The sequence below is a fragment of the Rutidosis leptorrhynchoides genome, chromosome 1, assembly GCF_046630445.1.
Source record: "Rutidosis leptorrhynchoides isolate AG116_Rl617_1_P2 chromosome 1, CSIRO_AGI_Rlap_v1, whole genome shotgun sequence".
Classification (NCBI taxonomy): domain Eukaryota; kingdom Viridiplantae; phylum Streptophyta; class Magnoliopsida; order Asterales; family Asteraceae; genus Rutidosis; species Rutidosis leptorrhynchoides.
This window is the reverse complement of record NC_092333.1, coordinates 477,751,159-477,778,329: the sequence shown is the minus strand read 5'-3', so window position 1 is coordinate 477,778,329 and position 27,171 is coordinate 477,751,159. Positions and strand designations below refer to the sequence as shown.

General features: G+C 34.6%; 1 protein-coding gene across 1 annotated transcript; it reads left to right on the top strand.

The window, feature by feature from the left end:
- Positions 1-14,067: 14,067 nt before the first annotated feature.
- On the top strand, positions 14,068-14,989 carry LOC139874853 (uncharacterized). The gene is made up of 2 exons (XM_071862252.1): positions 14,068-14,806; positions 14,921-14,989. The coding sequence occupies exons 1-2, from the start codon at positions 14,147-14,149 to the stop codon at positions 14,987-14,989; spliced, it is 729 nt and encodes a 242-aa protein (XP_071718353.1). The 5' UTR covers positions 14,068-14,146.
- The last annotated feature ends 12,182 nt before the right edge of the window (positions 14,990-27,171 follow it).

The window sequence follows — 27,171 nt, the reverse complement described above, 5'->3', positions numbered from 1 at the left end:
AGGCTTTAGTACTTCGAAATTTATATCATATCCGAAGGGTGTCCCGGAATGATGGGGATATTCTTAAATATGCATCTTGTTAATGTCGGTTACCAGGTGTTCACCATATGAATGATTTTTATCTCTATATATGGGATGTGTATTGAAATATGAAATCTTGTGGTCTATTATTATGATTTGATATATATAGGTTAAACCTATAACTCACCAACATTTTTGTTGACGTTTTAAGCATGTTTATTCTCAGGTGATTATTAAGAGCTTCCGCTGTCGCATACTTAAATAAGGACGAGATTTGGAGTCCATGCTTGTATGATATTGTGTAAAAACTGCATTCAAGAAACTTATTTTGTTGTAACATATTTGTATTGTAAACCATTATGTAATGGTCGTGTGTAAACAGGATATTTTAGATTATCATTATTTGATAATCTACGTAAAGCTTTTTAAACCTTTATCGATGAAATAAAGGTTATGGTTTGTTTTAAAATGAATGCAGTCTTTGAAAAACGTCTCATATAGAGGTCAAAACCTCGCAACGAAATCAATTAATATGGAACGTTTTTAATCAATAAGAACGGGACATTTCAGTTGGTATCCGAGCGTTGGTCTTAGAGAACCAGAATTTTGCATTAGTGTGTCTTATCGAGTTTGTTAGGATGCATTAGTGAGTCTGGACTTCGACCGTGTTTACTTGAAAAATGATTGCTTAACAAATTTTGTTGGAAACTATATATTTTTAACATGTGAATATTATGTGATATATTAATCTCTTAACGTGTTTGATATTATGTGATAGATGTCTACCTCTAGAACAAGTCTCATTGACTCACCTAATAATAATGAAGAGTCAAATGTAAATTGGAATGATTCGTGGACTGATTCACAAGTTCCCGAAGAGGAACCGGAAGAAGAGTCTGAATCGGAAGAAGAATCAGAACCGGAAGAAGAGGAACCGGAGGAGGAAATAGAACCGGTGGGGGAAATAATAAAACGGTTAAGTAAAAGAAAATCCTCAACCAACCGACCAAGGTTAATTATGGTCAATGGTGTTTCCGCCAAGGAAGCAAAATATTGGGAGGATTACCAATTCTCCGATGAATCGGATTCCAACGAGAATTCCGATGATGTTATAGAAATTACCCCAACTGAATTTAAAAAGGCAAAAGAAAATAATAAGGGAAAGGGCATAAAAATAGAGAAATCTAATTCCAACCCCGATGAACTTTATATGTATCGTCAACCCCCGAAGTCCTTAAGTTGTAACAATGACCCAGGAACCTCTAAACCACCAGGTTTTTCTAAACCGTTGTGGAAAATAACAGCTAGTATTAGGGGAACATCATATATCCCTAGAAACTTGGCAAAACGAACCAAAACCGAAGAAGAAGAAACAAGCGAGTCGGAATAAGATAGTTGTATTCGTGTGGTGTAATATATGTAATATAGTGTGCTTATGCTTTATGATATATGTAAAAATTGCTTGTATTAATAAGTATTTTTTTTTTTATGAATCTAACTCTTGTCTATTTTACAGTATAAAAACACAAAATGGATAGACAACCCAATATTTTAAGAGACCTACCCGGAGACATCATTGATGAAATCTTGTCTAGAGTCGGTCAGAATTCTTCGACACAACTATTTAAGGCGAGATCAGTTTGTAAGACATTCGAAGAACGTTCCAAGAATGCCTTGGTTTATAAAAGGCTTTCGTTCGAAAGATGGGGGATATCACATTGGGAAATCCATAAGTTACGATGTGTTTACTTTGACGCATATATTGCGGGGAACCCAAATACTATTTTACGCAATGGGTTAAGAAATTATTTTGACTCAATATATTCGAATATTGGACTTCGTGATTTAGAAAAAGCGGCTAACATGCAACATAAAGAAGCATGTTATGCTTACGGATTAGTAATGTTCGCTTCTCACCAAAGTGAGAACAAGAACATCGGGCTACAACTATTAAACAAAACGTTCCCACAAGTGACGGAGTCGGTAATTGGGGTAAGAAATGAGGTTTTTAGATTGTTACAGGACTGTTGGACATTACGTAACCCTCGTCCCTTTGACGACATTACAACACACTGTCTTATCAACGGCCATAACGTTTATGTTCCACAAGACCAAGGATGGGAAGTAGTCCTAGTAAAACCAGAATGCATGACTTGTTTCTGGACGTATGAATTACGTGTCTTTATTGCCTTTGCTGAACGACTTGTGTACTAGCTAGAATTATCTTCACAACTATCTTGTATCAAAGTTATTGTGTGCTATATTTCATGCTTTATGTAAAATAAGCGGTATTGTAAGTTTGTAAAATATTGTATAAAAGTTTGAACGCGAAATATTATTATAATCAGTTTTTCATATAGAATTATAGTAGTTGAATTGTATATTAGCTACTAAGTATGAACTTAACGGGTAGGTACTACCCGAATTTAAACTTATAAAACGCTAATATGAAGAAAAAGCTTTTATAAATGAGTTCATATTATGCTACGAAATACTATTAACTACTCTTAATATTCTGTATGATTAACTTGTTCCATTTGACTATTTTGAAGGAAATGGCACCGACTACTCGACACACCGTGAATATGAATGAAGAGGAATTCCGTACTTTTCTAGCTTCAAACATAGCCGCAGTACAGGCTGCGCTACATACCAACAATAACCTTGGATCTAGCAGTACAGGAAATCGTGTAGGATGCACCTACAAAGAATTCACTGCCTGCAAACCTTTGGAATTTGATGGAACCGAAGGACCGATCGGATTGAAACGGTGGACCGAGAAGGTCGAATCGGTGTTTGCCATAAGTAAGTGTACTGAAGAGGACAAAGTGAAGTACGCTAAGCATACCTTCACAGGTTCTGCGTTAACATGGTGGAATACCTATCTAGAGCAAGTGGGACAAGACGATGCGTACGCACTACCGTGGTCAGCATTCAAGCACTTGATGAACGAGAAGTACCATCTCAGAACCGAGGTCAATAAGCTCAAGACAGAACTTAGAGGGTTACGAACCCAAGGATTTGATATTACCACGTACGAAAGACGATTCACAGAATTGTGCCTATTGTGTCTGGGAGCATTCGAAGATGAGGAAGAGAAGATCGACACGTTTGTGAAAGGATTACCGGAAAGAATCCAAGAAGATATAAGTTCACACGAGCCCGCCTCCATACAACAGGCATGTAGAATGGCTCACAAACTAGTGAACCAGATTGAAGAAAGAATTAAAGAACAGACTGCTGAAGAGGCCAATGTGAAACAAGTCAAAAGAAAGTGGGAGGAAAACGGTGATAAGAATCACCAATACAACAACAACAGCAATTACAACAATAATCGCAACAATTATCTCAACAATCGCAACATCAATCGCAACTACAACAAACGGCCCAACAACAACAACAACAACAATAACAGCAACTACAACAATCATCCCAACAACAATAATAACCGCAACAACAACAACAACAATCAGAAGCAGCTATGCTAAAGGTGTGAAAAGTATCACTCGGGGTTCTGCACCAAATTTTGCAACAAGTGTAAAAGAAATGGTCATAGCGTGGCGAAGTGTGAGGTCTATGGACCAGGGGTTAATAGAACGAAAGGAACAAATGGTGTCGGAACGAGTAATGGCGGAGCAAGTAGTGTCGGAGCAAGTTATGCCAATGTAGTTTGTTATAAATGTGGAAAACCGGGCCACATTATTAGAAATTGCCCGAACCAGGAGAAAACGAATAGACAAGGCCGCGGAAGAGTTTTCAATATTAATGCGGCAGAGGCACAGGAAGACCCGGAGCTTGTTACGGGTACGCTTCTTATTGACAATAAATCTGCTTACGTTTTATTTGATTCGGGTGCGGATAGAAGCTATATGAGTAGAGATTTTTGTGCTAAATTAAGTTGTCCATTGACGCCTTTGGATAGTAAATTTTTACTCGAATTAGCAAATGGTAAATTAATTTCACCAGATAATATATGTCGGAATCGAGAAATTAAACTGGTTAGGGAAACATTTAAGATTAATTTGATACCAGTAGAGTTAGGGAGTTTTGATGTGATAATCGGTATGGACTGGTTGAAAGAAGTGAAAGCAGAGATCGTTTGTTACAAAAATGCAATTCGCATTATACGAGAAAAAGGAAAACCCTTAATGGTGTACGGAGAAAAGGGCAACACGAAGCTACATCTTATTAGTAATTTGAAGGCACAAAAACTAATAAGAAAAGGTTGCTATGCTGTTCTAGCACACGTCAAGAAAGTACAAACTGAAGAAAAGAGCATCAATGATGTTCCCATTGCAAAAGAATTTCCCGATGTATTTCCGAAAGAATTACCGGGATTACCCCCACATCGATCCGTTGAATTTCAAATAGATCTTGTACCAGGAGCTGCACCAATAGCTCGTGCTCCTTACAGACTCGCACCCAGCGAGATGAAAGAACTGCAAAGCCAATTACAAGAACTTTTAGAGCGTGGTTTCATTCGACCAAGCACATCACCGTGGGGAGCTCCTGTTTTGTTTGTCAAGAAGAAAGATGGTACATTCAGGTTGTGTATCGACTACCGAGAGTTGAACAAACTTACCATTAAGAACCGCTACCCACTACCGAGAATCGACGACTTATTTGATCAACTAAAAGGCTCGTCTGTTTATTCAAAGATTGACTTACGTTCCGGGTATCATCAAATACGGGTGAAAGAAGATGATATTCCAAAGACTGCTTTCAGAACACGTTACGGTCATTACGAGTTTATGGTCATGCCGTTTGGTTTAACTAATGCACCAGCTGTGTTCATGGACCTTATGAACCGAGTGTGTGGACCATACCTTGACAAGTTTGTCATTGTTTTCATTGATGACATACTTATTTACTCAAAGAATGACCAAGAACACGGTGAACATTTGAGAAAGGTGTTAAAAGTATTGAGGAAGGAAGAATTGTATGCTAAGTTTTCAAAGTGTGCATTTTGGTTGGAAGAAGTTCAATTCCTCGGTCACATAGTGAACAAAGAAAGTATTAAGGTGGATCCGGCAAAGATAGAAACTGTTGAAAAGTGGGAAACCCCGAAAACTCCGAAACACATACGCCAGTTTTTAGGACTAGCTGGTTACTACAGAAGGTTCATCCAAGACTTTTCCAGAATAGCAAAACCCTTGACTGCATTAACGCATAAAGGGAAGAAATTTGAATGGAATGATGAACAAGAGAAAGCGTTTCAGTTATTGAAGAAAAAGCTAACTACAGCACCTATATTGTCATTACCTAAAGGGAATGATGATTTTGTGATTTATTGTGACGCATCAAAGCAAGGTATCGGTTGTGTATTAATGCAACGAACGAAGGTGATTGCTTATGCGTCTAGACAATTGAAGATTCACGAACAAAATTATACGACGCATGATTTGGAATTAGGAGCGGTTGTTTTTGCATTAAAGACTTGGAGGCACTACTTATATGGGGTCAAAAGTATTATATATACCGACCACAAAAGTCTTCAACACATATTTAATCAGAAACAACTGAATATGAGGCAGCGTAGGTGGATTGAATTATTGAATGATTACGACTTTGAGATTCGTTACCACCCGGGGAAGGCAAATGTGGTAGCCGATGCCTTGAGCAGGAAGGACAGAGAACCCATTCGAGTAAAATCTATGAATATAATGATTCATAATAACCTTACTACTCAAATAAAGGAGGCGCAACAAGGAGTTTTAAAAGAGGGAAATTTAAAGGATGAAATACCCAAAGGATCGAAGAAGCATCTTAATATTCGGGAAGACGGAACCCGGTATAGGGCTGAAAGGATTTGGGTACCAAAATTTGGAGATATGAGAGAAATGGTACTTAGAGAAGCTCATAAAACCAGATACTCAATACATCCTGGAACGGGGAAGATGTACAAGGATCTCAAGAAACATTTTTGGTGGCCGGGTATGAAAGCCGATGTTGCTAAATACGTAGGAGAATGTTTGACGTGTTCTAAGGTCAAAGCTGAGCATCAGAAACCATCAGGCCTACTTCAACAACCCGAAATCCCGGAATGGAAATGGGAAAACATTACCATGGATTTCATCACTAAATTGCCAAGGACTGCAAGTGGTTTTGATACTATTTGGGTAATAGTTGATCGTCTCACCAAATCAGCACACTTCCTGCCAATAAGAGAAGATGACAAGATGGAGAAATTAGCACGACTGTATTTGAAGGAAGTCGTCTCCAGACATGGAATACCAATCTCTATTATCTCTGATAGGGATGGCAGATTTATTTCAAGATTCTGGCAGACATTACAGCAAGCATTAGGAACTCGTCTAGGCATGAGTACTGCCTATCATCCACAAACTGATGGGCAGAGCGAAAGGACGATACAAACGCTTGAAGACATGCTACGAGCATGTGTTATTGATTTCGGAAACAGTTGGGATCGACATCTACCGTTAGCAGAATTTTCCTACAACAACAGCTACCATTCAAGCATTGAGATGGCGCCGTTTGAAGCACTTTATGGTAGAAAGTGCAGGTCTCCGATTTGTTGGAGTGAAGTGGGGGATAGACAGATTACGGGTCCGGAGATTATACAAGAAACTACCGAGAAGATCATCCAAATTCAACAACGGTTGAAAACCGCCCAAAGTCGACAAAAGAGCTACGCTGACATTAAAAGAAAAGATATAGAATTTGAAATTGGAGAGATGGTCATGCTTAAAGTTGCACCTTGGAAAGGCGTTGTTCGATTTGGTAAACGAGGGAAATTAAATCCAAGGTTTATTGGACCATTCAAGATTATTGATCGTGTCGGACCAGTAGCTTACCGACTTGAGTTACCTCAACAACTCGCGGCTGTACATAACACTTTCCATGTCTCGAATTTGAAGAAATGTTTTGCTAAAGAAGATCTCACTATTCCGTTAGATGAAATCCAAATCAACGAAAAACTTCAATTCATCGAAGAACCCGTCGAAATAATGGATCGTGAGGTTAAAAGACTTAAGCAAAACAAGATACCAATTGTTAAGGTTCGATAGAATGCTCGTAGAGGACCCGAGTTCACCTGGGAGCGTGAAGATCAGATGAAGAAGAAATACCCGCATCTATTTCCAGAAGATTCGTCAACACCTTCAACAGCTTAAAATTTCGGGACGAAATTTATTTAACGGGTACGTACTGTAGTGACCCGAACTTTTCCATGTTTATATATATTAATTGAGATTGATATTTACATGATTAAATGTTTCCAACATGTTAAGCAATCAAACGTGTTAAGACTTGATTAATTGAAATATGTTTCATATAGACAATTGATCACCCAAGTTGACCGGTGATTCACGAACGTTAAAACTTGTAAAAACTATATGATGACATATATATGGATATATATATAGTTAACATGATACTATGATAAGTAAACATATCATTAAGTATATTAACAATGAACTACATATGTAAAAACAAGACTACTAACTTAATGATTTTTAAACGAGACATATATGTAACGATTATCGTTGTAAAGACATTTAATGTATATATATCATATTAAGAGATATTCATACATGATAATATCATGATAATATAATAATTTAAAATCTCATTTGATATTATAAACATTGGGTTAACAACATTTAACAAGATCGTTAACCTAAAGGTTTCAAAACAACACTTACATGTAACGACTAACGATGACTTAACGACTCAGTTAAAATGTATATACATGTAGTGTTTTAATATGTATTTATACACTTTTGAAAAACTTCAATACACTTATCAAAATACTTCTACTTAACAAAAATGCTTACAATTACATCCTCGTTCAGTTTCATCAACAATTCTACTCGTATGCACCCGTATTCGTACTCGTACAATACACAGCTTTTAGATGTATGTACTATTGGTATATACACTCCAATGATCAGCTCTTAGCAGCCCATGTGAGTCACCTAACACATGTGGGAACCATCATTTGGCAACTAGCATGAAATATCTCAAAAAATTACAAAAATATGAGTAATCATTCATGACTTATTTACATGAAAACAAAATTACATATCCTTTATATCTAATCCATACACCAACGACCAAAAACACCTACAAACACTTTCATTCTTCAATTTTATTCATCTAATTGATCTCTCTCAAGTTCTATCTTCAAGTTCTAAGTGTTCTTCATAAATTCTACAAGTTCTAGTTACATAAAATCAAGAATACTTTCAAGTTTGCGAGCTCACTTCCAATCTTGTAAGGTGATCATCCAACCTCAAGAAATCTTTGTTTCTTACAGTAGGTTATCATTCTAATACAAGGTAATAATCATATTCAAACTTTGGTTCAATTTCTATAACTATAACAATCTTATTTCAAGTGATGATCTTACTTGAACTTGTTTTCGTGTCATGATTCTGCTTCAAGAACTTCGAGCCATCCAAGGATCCGTTGAAGCTAGATCCATTTTTCTCTTTTCCAGTAGGTTTATCCAAGGAACTTAAGGTAGTAATGATGTTCATAACATCATTCGATTCATACATATAAAGCTATCTTATTCGAAGGTTTAAACTTGTAATCACTAGAACATAGTTTAGTTAATTCTAAACTTGTTCGCAAACAAAAGTTAATCCTTCTAACTTGACTTTTAAAATCAACTAAACACATGTTCTATATCTATATGATATGCTAACTTAATGATTTAAAACCTGGAAACACGAAAAACACCGTAAAACCGGATTTACGCCGTCTTAGTAACACCGCGGGCTGTTTTGGGTTAGTTAATTAAAAACTATGATAAACTTTGATTTAAAAGTTGTTATTCTGAGAAAATGATTTTTATTATGAACATTAAACTATATCCAAAAATTATGGTTAAACTCAAAGTGGAAGTATGTTTTCTAAAATGGTCATCTAGACGTCGTTTCTTTCGACTGAAATGACTACCTTTACAAAAACGACTTGTAACTTATTTTTCCGACTATAAACCTATACTTTTTCTGTTTAGATTCATAAAATAGAGTTCAATATGAAACTATAGCAATTTAATTCACTCAAAACGGATTTAAAATGAAGAAGTTATGGGTAAAACAAGATTGGATAATTTTTCTCATTTTAGCTACGTGAAAATTGGTAACAAATCTATTCCAACCATAACTTAATCAACTTGTATTATATATTATGTAATCTTGAGATACCATAGACACGTATACAATGTTTCGACCTATCATGTCGACACATCTATATATATTTCGGAACAACCATAGACACTCTATATATGAATGTTGGAGTTAGCTATACAGGGTTGAGGTTGATTCCAAAATATATATAGTTTGAGTTGTGATCAATACTGAGATACGTATACACTGGGTCGTGGATTGATTCAAGATAATATTTATCGATTTATTTATGTACATCTAACTGTGGACAACTAGTTGTAGGTTACTAACGAGGACAGCTGACTTAATAAACTAAAAACATCAAAATATATTAAAAGTGTTGTAAATATATTTTGAACATACTTTGATATATATGTATATATTGTTATAGGTTCGTGAATCAACCAGTGGCCAAGTCTTACTTTCCGACGAAGTAAAAATCTGTGAAAGTGAGTTATAGTCCCACTTTTAAAATCTAATATTTTTGGGATGAGAATACATGCAGGTTTTATAAATGATTTACAAAATAGACACAAGTACGTGAAACTACATTCTATGGTTGAATTATCAAAATCGAATATGCCCCTTTTTATTAAGTCTGGTAATCTAAGAATTAGGGAACAGACACCCTAATTGACGCGAATCCTAAAGATAGATCTATTGGTCCTAACAAACCCCATCCAAAGTACCGGATGCTTTAGTACTTCGAAATTTATATCATATCCGAAGGGTGTCCCGGAATGATGGGGATATTCTTAAATATGCATCTTGTTAATGTCGGTTACCAGGTGTTCACCATATGAATGATTTTTATCTCTATGTATGGGATGTGTATTGAAATATGAAATCTTGTGGTCTATTATTATGATTTGATATATATAGGTTAAACCTATAACTCACCAACATTTTTGTTGACGTTTTAAGCATGTTTATTCTCAGGTGATTATTAAGAGCTTCCGCTGTCGCATACTTAAATAAGGACGAGATTTGGAGTCCATGCTTGTATGATATTGTGTAAAAACTGCATTCAAGAAACTTATTTTGTTGTAACATATTTGTATTGTAAACCATTATGTAATGGTCGTGTGTAAACAGGATATTTTAGATTATCATTATTTGATAATCTACGTAAAGCTTTTTAAACCTTTATTGATGAAATAAAGGTTATGGTTTGTTTTAAAATGAATGCAGTCTTTGAAAAACGTCTCATATAGAGGTCAAAACCTCGCAACAAAATCAATTAATATGGAACGTTTTTAATCAATAAGAACGGGACATTTCAACCGAGGCAACCTAATCCGAGGTATGCCAATGCTGCTCATGTGGATGAATCAATACCTATTGAGCCTTCTACTTTAGCAGCACAAAGTCGAGAATGGCAGAAAGCGATGGAAGAAGAAATTAATGCACTAAAAGAAAACCAGACATGGAGTTTAGTTCCAAAGCCAAAAGATGTAAAACCAATATCTTCTAAATGAGTTTACAAGGTGAAGACTCGATCAGATGGCTCCATTTAAAGGTATAAAGCTCGATTTGTTGCTAGAGGTTTTTCTCAACAATATGGGCTGGATTATGAAGAAACATTTAGTCCGGTGGCAAAGATCACAACAATTCGAGTTCTACTAGCTTTAGCTGCTAGCAAATCTTGGAAGCTGTGGCAGATGGATGTCAAGAACGTTTTCTTACATGGAGAACTTGACAAAAACATTTATATGGAGCAACCAAGAGGCTTTGAGAACAAGTTCCATCCTGACCATGTCTGCAAATTAAAGAAAGCATTATACGGCTTGAAGCAGGCTCCAAGAGCTTGGTACGGGAAGATTGGCGAGTTCTTGGTACAAAGTGGTTTCACAGTTACTCCTTCAGATTCTAGTTTATTTGTGAAACAAGATCAAGGAAAACTAGCCATAGTGCTAGTATATGAGGATGACTTAATCATCACGGGAGATCACTATGAGGATATCCAAAGAAGAAGAGAGAATCTGTCTACCAGATTTCATATGAAGGAGCTTGGAGAACTCAAACATTTTCATGGACTCAAAATAGAGCAGAAAAGAGAAGGATTATTTCTGGGACAACAGAAATATGCGCGAGATCTTTTACAAAAGTACGGAATGCTTAATTGCAAACCTATCTCAACCCCAATGGATCCGAATACAAAACTACGAGCAGATGAAAGAAACAGTCTTCAAGATGTTACCATGTATCGAAAGTTAGTCGAAAGTCTCATTTATCTCACACTAAGCCGGCCAGACATATCTTATGCAGTTGAAGTGGTTAGTCAATACATGAACAATCCGAAGAAGCCTCACCTTGATGTTGTACGACGCATCTTAAGGTATGTTAAAGGCACTATTAACTTTGATATTTTATACAAGAAAACAAAAGAATGCCACATGACTGGATATTGTGACGCTGATTATGCTGGAGACTATGATACACGACGGTCAACAACTGGATACATGTTTAGTCTTGGATCAGGAGTAATATCATGGTGCAGCAAGAGACAACCAACAGTATCTTTATCAAGCACTGAAGCAGAATATCGATCGGCAGCATCAACAACACAAGAAATTATTTGGTTGAAGCAACTAATGGACGATCTTCATCAATCAACAGACTATCAAGTAGAGCTTTTCTGCAATAACCTATCAGCTATACGTCTAGCAGAGAATCCAGTCTTTCACGCAAGAACAAAACATATAGAAGTACACTATCACTATGTTCGCGAGAAGGTCCTTGAAGGGGAGATCAAGATGGTGCCAACAAAGACAGATGAACAAGTTGCAGATATATTCACCAAGAGCCTAAGTAAACCAAAGTTTACAAAATTCAGAGAAGCACTTGGAATGGTCTGCAAATCATCGTTGGAAGAAAATTTGCATTGAGGGGGAGTGTTAAAATACAATGCAAATTTGAAATAATATGGAATTTGTAAATATGTATGGAAAAATATCTAGATATTAATATGTATACGAAAATATCTAAATATTAATATGTAAAAGAAATATCTAGATATTTATATGTAGAAAAATCTAGATAATGTAGATATTTGTAAGTGAGAAATATCTAGATATTTATTCATGGAAATATCTAGTGTGTAGAAACTTCCATGAACAAGTATAAATATGGGTGAGGAGTTTCATTTGTAATTAAGTTGTGAAAAGAGTGAGTTGAGAAGTAGAGAAGAAGTAAGAAGTGAGAAGAGTGTGAGTAGAGAAGAAAAGCTTGTAAGTAAGTAATATTGTAATTGTATTTTGTATTAATAAAAGTGTTCTTTGTTACGTTTCCCGATTAAGCCTTAGTTTGTGTTTAAGTTCTTAGTGCACTTGTGTTGTTCTTATTATATGGTCGGCTCTGCCGCCTAAGTGATACATGGTCGATTATATTGCCGAAATGATATATGGTCGACACTGTCGCCTAAGTACTATTGTGCACTAAGAATTCATAAAATTAAAGGTTAATCAACGCCAAAGTGTTGATGTAGTGAGTCTAGTATAGTCTAGATCCTCTATAGTGGATGTGTTGGGCTCGTCGAAGCTTCCAACATAAACTACTTGTGCTGATAGTCAAAGCAGCACTTTGAAGCATCAAGACTCATCATACATTGCTTTTTTATACATAGAACATTTTAATGAACATATGCTAGCCGTACATAAATGCAGTTAATGCTAATAACTATATTTTGTCACAATTAAATCTTTAAATGGGTAATTGACTTAACAGCTATTTTACTATAGAGTTAATATTAACTTTTAATTTCTAGTCGCATAAACCGATATCCGGTCATATCTTTGTTTAATTTGAAGTTAATTAATATTATGTCACTAAAATCGGTGTTACTCATCAATTTAGATTAAGAAAAAATTACAAAGATAATTAGCTCCGTAATTAATTCTACACGATTTATATCAATTTACTAGCCATGTAATTTGAACAATCAATTCGATGTCCAGATGTTTTGAGGATAGTCATTGGTGGCTACAAGTAGCTATCACGCTCCATGATGGAAATGAGGCTCATTGTGTCCAACACGATCATCCTCCGCTTCTTTTGTTTGTTTTCATCTAATAGCACAAGATTTTGTAATGATGTATTTCGGTGTCAATCTTAAAGTCTATAAGAAACTTTGAAATTGATAAAGCGCATGAGTGGTTCGATCTCTATTTTTCAAAGTCTCGGTGAGAAAAAAAAAATGATGTTGATGAACAAGAAAATTGATAGGTAAAAAAATCAACCATGAATTATAGCGTCGGAAACTAGACTTCAAAAAATGGACTCCGAAATGAACACCGAGGCGGTATCAAATCAATTTCAGTGTCCATTTTTGAAAGCATTGAAGTCGACGAGCCGATACCGAGTGGCGAGTGCTCTAAGGAAATGTTACTCTCTCTCTTATAAAATTTGTTAAAGTTCAACCATATAAAGTGAAGCTCATGACCGTCGCCATCGCACATCCATCCATTTTTATACCACCCTTTAAAGTTATGTGTGTTTGATTTGCTTCTTCAAAATTGTCATTCATACTTTGATTTAGGAGTTAATGATTGTGTTGGTAAAAAGGGTTTATCATTGGTGTTCTTTGATATAGCCCAAAGCCCAAACCCGTAGATGCTCGCCGTCTAATCCTTATTATTCAACTGGAAAAGGGTAAAATAGTCAATGCACATAATAATATTTCTTCCCCTGCAAGTCCAAACCCCCCATTTTATCAGCACGTCGACTTGTATTTTCAGTTAAAAACTAGAACCAGAAAACCTTTTCATCTCACTCATCATTCTCTTTCACATCTTTCATTTCCCATCTGATTTTATTAATATTTATACTTATACATTTATATATTACATTATATATATTATTTAATTTAAATTTTCAACATATACATACAATATTTTCATCAGTTGGTGAATTTATACGATTCAAACAACATAGTTTTGGTTTTTAATCGGTCCGTATTATATCGTTAGGGTTTATGTAATTTATCAAAAATGGCATCACCAGTACCTGCAAAATCACAACTACTACACAACTTCTCATTACCTCATTTAAAATGGAAGAACCACCGCACCGGCCGTAACAGACTCGCCGGAGAACTCTCATCATCATTATCACCGCCGCCATACGTTTCACGCCGACCGTCACCTCTACAAAACCGTGAATCCGAATCGGAATCTGAATCTAAACCTAACTCAGCCATTGCTCAGATTCAAAAACCTAAAACGATCACCGAAAAATCAACAAAATCAATTGATAACAAATTAAAACGATCGAATAAGATCTGTATTCGATTCCGTAAAAACGACGCCGTACCAGATCAAAACGAATCGGTAACAACGGAACAAGAAGATGAATCATCGCCGAAGATTTGGAATCTGAGACCTAGAAGACCGCCGATGAATCATAAGCAATTAAACGGTAATTTGCCGAAGATTGGATCATCGCCATTGCCGGAGAATAAATCCAGTCACAATAGAGAAGCAACAGAACCTAAAGTTAACGATCGAACCGATCCGATGACGTTGAAGAGGACGAAATTTTCGATTTCACTTACGCGTGATGAGATCGAAGAGGATTTATTTTCAATAACTGGATTAAAACCTTCTCGGAGGCCGAAAAAAAGATCGAAAACTGTTCAGAGGCAACTAGATGTAAGTTTTATATTATATCTATCTATGTATATATGTATATCATATTTTGAATCATTAGTCATTAATTAGCTTTTGAATTGTTTTTAACATTTTGTTGTGAATATTATTATGCAGACACTGTTTCCAGGTTTGTGGCTTGGTTCTATAACAGTTGATACATATAAGGTATCTGAAGCTTCTTAGAAGGTATGAGTTGAGTTGATTTGATTGATGTATGAATTTAGATGCTACCAAGAGTCGAATTGAAACTTTAATATTAATCTATGCAGGGATAGAGTTAGATCGGCAGATTGTTTAGTCATAGAAGTTTATGGATCAAGCATTGCGGATCAATAGTTGGATGAATGGAAGAACCCTAATAACATGTATAGATAAGAAGGAGAATAATGGATCTTGTTGTTATGGTTCAATTAATTTATGAGATGATGATTAGCATAATAATGATAGTAGAAGTACGTCATGAATTTGTTAGTTTTTTTTATTTTATTTTTATACTGAATTCCATTCCTAGCTTACTATTTTCATTGTATCAACCACAACGCCATCTAGGGTTCAGAAATCACTACTCGTCTTATTCATTTATTTGTTCATATTACTCTCCTTTATTTCGTTCTGGCCCTAGAGCATTGCAGAAGGGTCGAGGAACATAAATAAAATAAAATAAAATATGAAGTAGAATAAAAAAGTCAAAAAGAAAGACATTGATGATGGCCAACAAGTTGGGTTAAATTGTCTTCCACATGAGTTGCCCACTTAAATATCAAAAGTTTTCTTCCCCATGATATGTCCTTGTATTTGGATCGAAGGTTCTGGGTACTCCCAGAGAAAATTTAATAGACGACTATAATATACTCCGTATTATATACACTATACTAGCTTATAAACCCGCGATTTCGCGGTCTTTAAAATTGACGATTATAAAACTTATTTTGAAAGTTATGCATGAATATATTGAAATGAAAGCAAACGAAAAAGATATAAATATAGTAGAATATAATTAATGTTATAAAAGTACTCGTATAATAAATCAAACAATTAAGTAATACGGAGTAGAATATAGTGATTTAATACTACTAGATCATACGATAGCCAAAGAATAAATATAGAAAACAAATATGAATAACTTACATTTTGCCAAAACTTCAACAGTTGTCTTTGTCACTATTAGAGCATATTGGTGCCTTTTAGTTGAATTGATCTATTTATCTTATGTTTTCTTTAAGACAAATGAGATCAATTTTATAGTTCCAACTATGAAGTGTCATTCACAAGATTGGTTGCTTAGGACTTTTTGTTAATTACCTTTTGTAGCCATAAGGACAAATATGTTGAGCATGTACATTCAAGTTTGGTTCAACTACTATTCATGATAATTTGGTTCTCAGATATGTCTTATTATGTGCTCGGCTTTTGTGGAAGACTCCTCACCCAAGAAACAGACTCTGATTAAATATAGAGAATTGCTAATGAAAGTTTAAATGTCTTTTGCATGCAAGGATAGTGCAGCCCTTATTGAGTTGACAAAATCAAGGAGAAAAACATATTTAATCATTTTAGAGGATGATATAAAATACTAAGCTATCATTTAAATAGATTTCTCGCTACCTGTTGGTTCAAGAAAGTGTGATCTGTACCAAAGCCCCACAAGTAGAGATGGCAATTTCAACCTGTTAATACCTTATTGTAAGCAGATAGTTTGTGTCACCATATTTGATACATTAATTGTTTACTCAAGTAAAATAGGATGAACAAAGAAGTATTGTCAGGTCAGCCCAACCTCAGCGGCCTATTTTTATCCAAACCCAACCAGCTCACTATGCTACCTGTAACCATTACGCAAGATTAAGATCAGCTTACCTATAATAACATCAATGAAGTACAAAACCTTATAATCCTAGTGAAACCTTCTACGATCGTCTTTATCCCTAACCTGTAAAATCACACAATCACATATAAAACATAAATTATATGTAAAATTCACCAAAATTTAAGGCAAAAAGGTGCTTGTGTTATGGCCAAACCTGACCCAAACCCATTGTGACCCTTACACCAATCCTTCCAGACTGCTATCTATAGAGTAAATGAAAAAAATCTAAAGGTCAACCCAAATAAAAGCAATGAACGTTAAAAAGTCATGAAATACCTTATTATTAGGTTCTTTTATTATAGTACTATAATACTATTTCTTGCTTTATTACTTACTTTGCCTGTGACAGTATCATATCTTGAGTAGTCAGGTCTGCAACTGCAAATGCAAATTCAAATCAGATTTAAAGGCAAATAGGTGCTTCTGGATTGGCCAAACCTGAACAAAACGCATTGTTCACTTTTACCTAACCCGTCCAAATTGTCACATCTAGTGTAAATGAAAGGAACCTAAAGGTTGTCCCAAATGATCATAAGAAACCCATCAGATACCTTATTCCAACCCGCCCCGACAACCATATCTAGTGTAAATGCAAGGCCTCAATAACTCTCCCTCTAGCTCCGGTATTATGTGCCTCTGCAAGCCTGATGAAGAGACTCACCCCCATTCCAATTTATCTATAATCAATAAAAGATGTAGTAATAGTAAAATACCTCATTTTGGTTATTACCAAAAATCCCCCTAATCCCCATAAAATAGTCAAAGGATCTTGGATTTCTTTTCGATTTCATCAGCATCAGCTTGTTGTTCATCATTTACTTGACAACCTAAGCTAAAGTGAACTTTATCACATCCAAAACACTTGACCAGTCATATTCTATTTGAGTAATATAATGGATAGAAGCAATTATATCAGGAAACAATGCGAAGACTAAAACAACATATAGATTTTGATCCATGTATACAGTTAGTTGTTTCTTAAGCATAATAGATATGGGATTATGTTCATACTGTTATATAACAACAAAATTATAAATGAAATAAGATGTTCATATTGATATGCTCTTATATTATACTCTTATGTAACAATAGAATTAAATATAAACTACATAGCAAATTTGGTAGCACCAAAGGAATCAAATAATCTGATAATCACAATCCTAAATAGAACTAAGTCTCCATTACACTCATACTTCATCAATATCATCATTATCATTATTGTCCTTACATACTAATCGCAACAAGATTTTTGGTCCTTTAATATTACAAGGGTTGTACGCAACAAGATTTTTGGTCGTTTAATATTAAAAGGGTTGTAGTTTTTGGTAATACGGTGTCGTTGTCTTGGGGTTAATCACAAATTTACTTTACTCTATACTCATTTTGTTGCCAGACTAATTTAATGGCTCTCTTGCTTAAGTGGCAAATGAAAGTCAAAATGTGTCGGCTTACACCTCACCTTGTTTCGAGTCCACTACATTATATGGAGAATTTTTTTTATTTAGTAATACTATATATATATATATATATATATATATATATATAGTACCCTGATATAATAAAGAGATATTATTTTATCAATTTAGTTCTGGATATTAATCTTTTTATTTTATTTTTTATACAAATTATACAAACTTTTTTTCCTTCATCTCTTTATAACCTTTTTTTTCTTCTTCTTTTTTTTTTTTTTTTTTTTTTTTTTTTTTTTTTTTTTTGATTTTTCACATTTTATTATTATTAACAAAAGTGTCTAACTTATATGAATTTGGTAACATGGTTAAGTGCATTGGTTTTGTTATTAATGATTAAATAAAATGTGTTTTGTAACGTGATCAATTAGATTAGTTTAAGCAAATTATACAAAAAATTATGCTAGGAAACATATAGTTTTGTACTAACCGTCGATACACATATTATAATTGTAAAATATTGAAATAATGTTCAATCACATGGTAAGCACATGTATTGTTACAATTGATTTCCAGCAGCATCGCGCGGGTAAAACTTTTCTAGTTAACATTAAAGAATATGATAAACTTAACCTAGATTACAACTTGTAACATTGACAGTACCTTTTCACCAATTTTCATTTTTTAACATCTTATTTCACCATATCTGAAATAGAAATCCGGTCGAAGTAAAACGACAAATAACAACGCCTATATGATTAAAAACCGTAGAAAGCAAAATAACACTTTTATAAACAAATACATTCATGGTGCTGTTAAATGAACGAAATACTTAGATACGTAATACGACTAACAAAATACGATGTCCTTCACATGGCGCTATTAAATGAACGAAATACGACTAACCCTAATTGCATCTGGTTTTATATGACTTACCTTCTTTGTTTCATTTTCAATAACTTAAACGAAATCGTCACTAAACGAAATCGTGAAGATGGATAGAGATTCGACAAACCCTAATTGCACCTGGTTAAATGCTTAGATACTTAATATTTTTTGCGATGCCCTTAATTGCTTGAATACGTAATAGTTTTTGTGAACCCTAATTTCATCCGGTGGAATGTTTAAATCGCCATGAATCATGAATCAGAACTTCAACTCCTAAATCCTTTGTATTTCGCCAGAAATCATCACCGCTTATAAGATAATCGATATGAATATGAGAACTTAGATCCCTAATTATTTAGTGTGGGTGTCGATTTGAAATGCGAGTGAATAATGGATTGCATAAAATCGACCCAGTATTTTGATTTGGTAGCGGATTAGTTTAGGGTATTCTTGTCAATATACAATTGAGTATAGAATTTATGCCTAATCAACCTTTTATATGGTTGAGATTGAATAGTGAAAATGAAGCTAATGGTCTTTATTTGTCATCAAAGCATTTGATATAATTGATTAGCTAAATCTGACTTTATTATTATATATAATATAGAATATAGAATATAGAATATAGATATAGATAGATATAGATATAGATATAGATATAGATATAGATATAATATAATATAATATAATATAATATAATATAATATAATATAATATAATATATAATTTCACTAATATATATATATATATATATATATATATATATATATATATATATATATATATATAAATATATAATGATACATTGTGCACTATTTTTTTATAAGATGTCATAAATTAATTGTCCATTTTCAAAAATGGATAAGAATAATTTAATAAAATTCTTTCGTGTTCTTATTTATTTATATATATACTAAATTGCGTAAGTCAATGGCCAATAAGGGCCCGCCACATACCCCTCTTTACTGTTATGTTGTAGCTTTTTTTTTTCAATTTTCTAACCATCTACTGAGATAATTAACAAAAAATAATAGCATCTTCACTTACATACAAAAAACAAAAATTAACAACATTTTAACAAAAACTAACAGATCTAATAAAAGTTAACCTAAATTTACAAATAGATCCGGCACTACCGCCGTCGCCGATCACCAACACGCACAACCGGCAGCAACTAGATCTTAAAAATAAAAAAATATAGATCTAAAAACACTAGAATAACATAAATTAAAACAAAAATATTGATCTTGCCTGTCGCGTTTCATGCTGACTCAGTTAAAACGATGTTCAACGGCGGTAAACGACGGTCTTAGAAGGTCAATGCAGGAAAATAGTAGGTGGCGAGAACAGTAGCAGCGGCAGCGGCGCGTGACAGCTCATCATCCAGTCACCGCTCACAATGTTTGTATGTGTTTGTTCGTAATTTCATTACGGATTTAATAACGTTGGTGGTGTGATTCAGTTTGTAGAATATTGTGGTGTAATAGACGTAGAATATCCTTGGGTTGTTTAGGAATTTAGAGAGGAAGAGAGATGTAGAAGATGAATAAGAAAAGATGAAAATTTCTTGAAACTGCAATTACTCCGTATAAGAGAAAACGTGTGTTGGAGCTCTACATTTTCTTTTATATTTACTTATTATTATATTATTCATAAAATAATACGTAGTAGTTCTAAAAAATCAGATTTTTGATTCTTTTGAGTCATATTAATATGGTTGTCTCAATATGATGTCAAATTGATTTACGCTAGGAAAGTGGATATGGAAATAACAACATCATAATATACATAAAATAGAAAATAATTTAAAAAACAAAACATAAAAATTAAACAATCTCATCCAAGTATGAAATAAATAAAAGCAATTCATACTGCGTTAAAAAAATATGGATTAACAATATTTCATGAATCCAAATTACAATACACGTAGAATAAAGAAAAAATCCAACTGACCCTTTTTTGTTATTGCACATAAGGTTGCGGACCTGTTAAGTTTGAATTCACTTTGGATAATGGATTTTAACGATGGTCAAATTATTTCAATGGGTTATGTTTATAAATAACGTGATTGTTGTCTGTTGTGTAAGTACTTATTTGGACTCAATATTACACTAAAATGAATGGCATAAATTTATTATTCTGATGCTGCTGTAAAACTGAAACTGGTTAAGTAGATTGAATGTTTAAACTACAAACTGTAAAAGAAGCACGAACCCGCGAAAGTGATTTCACACCATCACAAAATGATTATGTAACAATCAATCCCACAAACACACTGGCAGGATCAAAAAGAGCAGTCTTTAACGACCCAGGTAATTTTCAACACCTTTTAAATGAAGGCTTCAAAAAGTTACTCACATACTCTGCTATATAATGTAGTACTCCTTTTGCAATGTAGCAATGTACTATCCTTTTGTATAAAAATGTTTAACTCTCATCATTTGACACAAACCGCGAAAACGCGCGGACCTGTAACCTAGTTTTATACATTTAATGACAAAAAAGAAAAGGTGGAGTTAGACAAAATACATGCTTCAACGTGGAGTTAGACAAGGTGATCCCCTCTCACTTTATTTATTTATACTTGTGGTCGAAGGTCTAAATTTATTCATGAAACGAGCATTGGAAAATCATCTTTTTAAAGGATTGAAAATCGGTAAGGATGAAGTCATGGTAACAAAGTTGCAATATGCCGATGACACTTTCCTCTTGGTGAATGGGACAAGCGAAATATTGGTAATATCTTTAAAATCTTAAAGTGCTTCGAGATTTATTCGGGTCTAAAGTTAAATTTATCAAAAATTTACATATATGGAATGGGGATCCATAAAATCCATGTTGGAGAAATGGCCAAGTATATAGGGTATCAGGGTTGGTACATTTCCTTTTACATATCTTGGACTCCCACTTTGTCAAAAGATGAGTAACACCCGAGATTGGGAAATGGTTATTGAAAAATTTCGTAGGTTGTCGGATTGGAAGGCTAAATCGATGTCGATTGGCGGTCATCTTACCCTAACAAAATCGGTTCTAAGTAGTTTGTCATTGTATGTTTTCTCCCTATACGAGAGGAGAGGGGAGGGGGGGGGGGGGTAAATATTCGTTCTTTAAAGGCAAAAAAATCTTGCACTACTTGAAAAATGGTGGTGGCGCTTTCGGGTTGAAACAAATGCTTTTTGGGTACAAATAATCAAAAGTATTTACGGGCGGGATGGTGGTTTGAGAATTCATGATGCAAATGTTGGCTTCAAAAGGAGTTCGACATGGAATTATATTCAAAACGTTGGTTCCCATATTAATAATCTAGGCATTGCTTTCACTAATTCTTTTGTCAAAGTTATGCACAAATGCGATAGTACTCTATTTTGGAAGGATAAATGGTTAAAAGATCAATCTCTTGAGGAAAAATTTGGGAGATTATTTAGACCTGAAGAAAATAAAGAAGCTTTGGTCATGGATCGCCTTGTTAAAAATGAAAATTCATGGAATCAATCTTGGATGTGGAATAGATTACCAACTCGTAGTACACTTCGTGAATTTGTGGAGTTCAGTGCATGCTAAACTCTTTATGTTTTGGTCACAGGGACTTAGATGAATGGTCTTGCAATCTATCTTCAAATGGCATATTTTCCTCATCTATATTGGCACAAACTATAGATGAAAAAATGCTTGCTACAAATGAAACAACGCAGGAAACTATGCGCAACAATTATGTACCACAAAAATTGATATATTTGTTTGGCGTGCTTTATTAGATAGAATTCTGACGCGGGTCGAGTTGGATAAATGGGAATTGATCTAGACTCATTACGATGTCCCGTATGTGATGATGCAATCGGAACTATCGAACATACTCTACTACATTTTTCATTTGCAAGGACATTTGGAGTCGGGTATATAGATGTTGGAACCTTGATAATATGGGTCGGTTCAACTTGCAAGAAGCTGTCAAAGGAATAAAAAAATATGGCAAACTCGAATTATCCAATAACATGGCAAATCATCGAATGGATATGTGGATACATGATTTTGAAAAATAGAAATCTCGTTTTATTTCAAAAGAAGAAAGGAAACAGTCCGATGATGCTAAATGAAATATAAATTAGATCATTTGAATGGATTTCGAAAAGGTCAACGAAAGTCAACTTAGATTGGTCTCAATGGCTTATCAACCCAAATTCATATGGATAATCTTGCAGCAATTCTATTTTAGTGGCATCACTGCTTGAATTGTAATGTTGTTTTCTAGGCTCATTAGTTTTAACTGCTCATATATATGAGCTTGTTCCTGTTAGCTGTAGAAGTATGCTATCGCATACTACAACTTGTAATTCTATATTCTAATGTAAGACCCGAAATTCAAATTGTAAATAATGTAAATTCTCCCCTGTAATTTAAATGATGGCGGGTTCCAAAGTGTGCTTGGAACCGCGGCACGGCTAATACCTGATGCTGACTCGTTTTTCGACTTAAAACACAAAAGGGAAAATGAGTCTTTTTGCATTATGGACGGTTATAGGTCCTTTATGACCAGATTTTGGTAGGTGTATGAGTCATAAACACACTCTCCAACCTTATCATCTTCATCTTCAAGTAGAGAGAGAGAGAGAGAGAGAGAGAGAGAGAGAGCGCTAGACAGAAAGGTGATTTGTGAGATTTTCAAGTGGGTTTTGCTAGATCAAATCTTTTGTGTTTCTACCTCCTAGCATCTCTGTTAGTGTGGTGGTAAGTCTCTAACCTGAATCTTGTGAATTAATTGTGCCTAGTGTTCATATTTGAGACTTTCAAGTGTTAAACCCCAAGTTATGTAAATTGGGAGTTTATGGTTTGGGTGAAAGTGTAAGTAATCTAAAATTGGTGATTTTGAGTTAGTTGATGAAATTACTAATATTATGAACTAATCTTAGTTAAAGTTCACTAATGAACTTGATTTACTAGTGAATTGGAGTATGAGACTTACAAGTTTAAAGTTTGAGCTATTATTAGGTCAAAATGGGGTTTTGGGTTATAAATGCACTAGTAAGAACTAAAAGACCAAATGGGTCGTATTTGTGTGATTTAGAGCCATGGTCACTAGTTTTAGTGATTATTGGTGGTTTAAGCCTAAGGGTCGCGTTACGAGTGCAAATGGTGAACATTTGCACTAAGTGTCTATTTGGGTGGGTCGGAAGTTCCCTTTGGATGTGTGTTGATTTATGTTGATGTAATAGGTAAATTGCATTGACGGTTGAAGAGCTTATTTTGCTTACCTTCATTAGATTTAAAAGGTGAGTGAAATAATTATACGTGTATGTATATAGTGTATTTATTTGTGTGCTATGGTATAAACCAAGGAGCCGTAGTGCCATAGCATGTGCGAGTGTGCTATGATGTGAACCACGGAGCCGGTATCATCATGGTACGTGTGTTGTAGTGTGAACCACGGAGCCTGTAGCACTATGGCACAAATTGTTAAGGTGTGAACCACGGAGCTGGTAGCGCCTTAGCGTGAGTATGACTCGAGTTATGATGTGAACCACGGAGCCGGTAGCATCATGACAAATGTGTATGGAGTGAACCACGGAGCCGGTAGCACCATGACGCGAGTATGGTTAACCATATGGAGTATGTTATGTATTTAGCATTTTATATTATGATGAATATATGCTTTTGGTGATGCTAGCTTGTTGCGAATTGTGAGTATTTAGCATTATACGTTTTTAATGCATGGTTTTTGAATTTCTAGCTCGTATGCGGTATTTGTGTAAGTGTTTGCAAATAAGTATATTATATATGTATATGTATAATTGTTGCATTCACTAAGTGTTTTACATACCCTCTCGTTGTTTACTCTTTTTAAGCTCCGGTGTGGATAAAGGCATGGGGATATGTTTGGATTAGAGATCTCCCCTTTTGATTATGCTAGGGGATTGCTTTTGAAGTTCGACCTAGGTTTGGGTAGCTTAAACCCAAACACCGTGCTCGGGTCTTGTTTGGCATTTAAACTTGTCGGGTCGAAACTTATATTTTGGTTTGTAAAACGGGCGAATGTGGCTCGGTTATTATACACTCGAATTATAGCTTTAGAACATGTAAACTTGCTTCAACTAAATTATGGAAAGTCTTTTGGGATGAATATGTCTAAAGATTCTAATTTGGGGACTTATGCTTTTCAAATGAAGGCAGAATCTGATCCCATGAGGAGCTGCGCTTCGACCTTACTAGGGCGCGCCGCGATGGACAGTGTAAACTGTAACCGTCATTTTTTAAAGGTGCTAACCTTCAGTTCCCAGTATGAGCCGCGCCGCGCCTAGGTACACACTGAAATGCTTAGAGGAAAAAAAAGTTTGTGTTAATTAACGGGTTGGGTCATTACAAGTGGTATCAGAGCATAGTCTAAGGGATTTAGGTGACTTGAGATAGGTGTCACGACCCTACTTTTTCCGCTATCTTTTACCACAACAACAACAAAACCCAATGCCACATGAGTGGTGTATGGGGGAGGTGATATGTAGACAATCCTTCCCCTATCCTAGAATAAAGACAAGTCATTTCTTCACCTAGAGTGTAACACTCTCATGAGTAGAGAAAGTCATCCCTCTTTTTATTCGACGGATAAAGAGATTGCTTCCGAGAGGACCTCCGGCCTTTAAGTAGGAAAAAGTTTTTTTTTAAATAAAAAAACTAAAATAAAAATAATAATAGACGCAATGAAAATGGTAGAATCAAATTTCCATGGGTTTTAAATCCTGACTGGAATATAATTTAAGCTCTAAAAGTCAGTCAAGTCGCCAATAAATCGACGATTGATGTCGACTCAATAGAGCCGTAATTATTTAACGCTATCTTTTACCGTTTATTATTTAACGTCCGTTAATTGTTATTCGTGCCACGTCATTTCTATGACTTATATTATTATTTTAGTAATAATATATTAGTTATTATTTGTTATATGAATATTTGTATTCGTATTTATATTTATGCGTTTCTATGTGTCGTGGATTTCTATCCTGAATCCTTTCGGTTTTCAAACCAACGGTCAGACTTTTGAGATATTTGAATCCCAATTATTTTAAATATGATATTTTTATATATCATAAGGTTATTTATAGTGTTTATATATTTTATTTTTCACGAGTGCGTTAATTCTCCGAATATTTAATCGCGTAACGGTGTTTTCGCGTTTCGGGCTTCGTTCGGGCATTCAGGCCATAAGACTTCCCTCCATTGATCAAGTGGTCCATGTGGGGCCCACCCCTCTAAAATTTCGTCCTAAACCCCCTCCTTTACCCCATTTTTATTTTTCAAATTTTGCATTTCATTTTATTCCTCATTTCTTTCCCTAAACCTAAAACTAGCAAGTATCTTATTCTCTCATCTTTCTCCCTTTTTTTTCTTGAGGTCGTTGCCTACCAACAACCATATCATCATCATCTTCAATCAAAATATTTCTTGGATCATTCAATTGTTTGCATAATCGGATTCATCTCTTCATCCTCTACACGATCATATCTTTTATTTCTTGACTAGGGTATAAACCATAACCCTAGATTTTTCATTTCTATGTATTTTTACTATTTTTAATCATATTATGATAGTGTAGTACTTGTGTATTGTTGTATTGATGATTTGATGCGTAGAAATACTCGTTTATGTATGTTTTCGGTTTGATAATTTTTGGACAGCAGATTGTTGGTTAAAATCAGTGAACTTAACATGGATTTTTGATTAAATAAAGTATATATGAGTTCCTCTCATCGAGACAATAATTTTAGGCTTTGGATTCATGTTGTTTTGAGTTTCGGATCAAAAGTTATGCCCGATTTAGGGTTTTGATGGAATTAAAATGTAAAAACGTGTAATCAGTTTTGGTCCGACTTTGTGACCATTTATGGAGTCTCTAGGGTCTACAATTGGGTTAGGATTGATGATTGGATGAACATTCATGTTCGGATCATCGAAATCCGAGCCACGGATCACCTGGAATGGCTAAAGCAAGATTTAAAGCGGATTAATGTTTCAAGTTGGTTCATGGCTGTTTTTCATGACTCATGAACTGACCTTAGGGGGTTCTTAAGTGCACTAATGTGTAGGGTTGATTGGTTAGACGAAGATATATATAAAATTCGTCGAAAATCAACATCTGAGGCTCAAGTTATGACCCGGCGAACTTTTAATTAAACTTATGGTTAATAAAATTTGAACTTATGTTATAAATAATG

Excerpts from the sequence above, each read along its gene's own strand:
- LOC139874853 (XM_071862252.1), top strand. The coding sequence starts at position 14,147 with ATGGCATCACCAGTACCTGCAAAATCACAACTACTACACAACTTCTCA. Across the intron at positions 14,807-14,920 it reads CTGTTCAGAGGCAACTAGAT|ACACTGTTTCCAGGTTTGTG; the intron begins GTAAGTTTTATA and ends ATTATTATGCAG.